Genomic DNA, 1,263 nt, shown 5'->3' with positions numbered 1-1,263 from the left:
AATAGTAATTTTTTAAGTTGCTATCTTCAACTGCTAAATGTTAAAGCCACAGAAAATTAAAAAGGAAGAAAAAAGAGATCAACGAAGAAGTTAGCTACCACACTTCAGTCATTTAACATGTCACTCACTACAACACTTCCATTAGGAATTCAAAAGGCAACTGAAACAGGTTCATTAATAATCAAACTAACCTCAATATTATAAATGCCAATTTTCCCATCAAACGATGATGCTGATATGACCCCTGGAATCTTAGAATACCAGTGTACATCAAAATTCCAGTTGGTTCCAGCAGGCAATTCAGCAACAATCTGCACAAAGTTTTATGTTAAACATTTTTACCTGTTGAACTATGATGACTCCAAAAACCCTGACAACTCCATTCCATCTATTTCCCCGTGTTTATTAAGTAATATAGAAAAATTAGAAAATAGAAAATGCAATAGAGAAGGGAAGCTGAATATAAACACCAGAAAGAAACAAAAGGAGGACACTTCATATAAAAGAAGAACACATGTATTTCAGCCCACGTTTGGCCCCCATTTTTTGGAAATGAAAATGGGGGGAATAGTGTTTTTTTGAAAAATGAGTGGTTGAAAAAGAAGGAAAAATTTTCGATTTACGTGTAATATTATTTTATAGAAAATTATGTGGTTAAAAATAGGAGAGAGAAAAATAGAATGTAATGGAATTTAATGTAATGAGATACAAATGGGGGCTCAATAAAGAGTTAGCAATCTAACTTACCTCTCCAGACACAGTGTCCCAGCAAATGGTGCGGTTATCCTTGGCACAAGTAAGCAAGTAGGAGCTGTCTATGGGGCACCATGACATAGCAATTACACCTAATGCAAGTGATACAGAAATACAAAGTTGAAATGAACACCTTGATGTTTAATAAGGCTCAAATGGGTACTAAGTGGTTTTACCTAAGTAAGACTAGGTACAGCCTCGAGGCATAAGCATCCAAAAAAGCCAACATAATAAATGTAAGGAAACATAAAAGTAGATCGATAAAGTAGCAACAATGAGTTCTCGAATTAGTAATCACAAAATAAAATTGTAATACACCGTTAGAAGTAGAAAAAACCAGGAAGTTTCCAATACCATCTATTATAATAGAATCTTGAATAGAATCATCAAGATATTTGGTTCCCCTATCATCATCCTCATAGCCAAGTTTTTCTCATTCTCTCATTATCCTATACTCACAACGATGCCTCCCTCTTCCCCCCCCCCCCCCCCCCCCCCCCCCCCCCCCCC

At 36.0% G+C, this 1,263-nt stretch overlaps 1 protein-coding gene across 1 annotated transcript in view; it reads right to left on the bottom strand.

Annotated features, from left to right (window-relative positions):
• The window catches only part of LOC111412485 (protein transport protein SEC31 homolog B-like), a 14,083-nt gene that overhangs the window by 6,507 nt on the left and 6,313 nt on the right, over positions 1-1,263 (bottom strand). Inside the window, exons 8-9 of the mRNA XM_023043422.1 lie at positions 748-845; positions 162-311 (exon numbers count right to left, since the gene is read on the bottom strand). Of these exons, the coding sequence (XP_022899190.1) occupies positions 162-311; positions 748-845 (248 nt within the window). The remainder of the gene's footprint in view (positions 1-161; positions 312-747; positions 846-1,263) is intronic.

The sequence above is a fragment of the Olea europaea genome, chromosome 16 (genome assembly GCF_002742605.1).
Source record: "Olea europaea var. sylvestris chromosome 16, O_europaea_v1, whole genome shotgun sequence".
NCBI classification, from domain to species: domain Eukaryota; kingdom Viridiplantae; phylum Streptophyta; class Magnoliopsida; order Lamiales; family Oleaceae; genus Olea; species Olea europaea.
The sequence above is the reverse complement of the archived record's forward strand: the minus strand, read 5'-3'. Positions and strand labels throughout refer to the sequence as shown.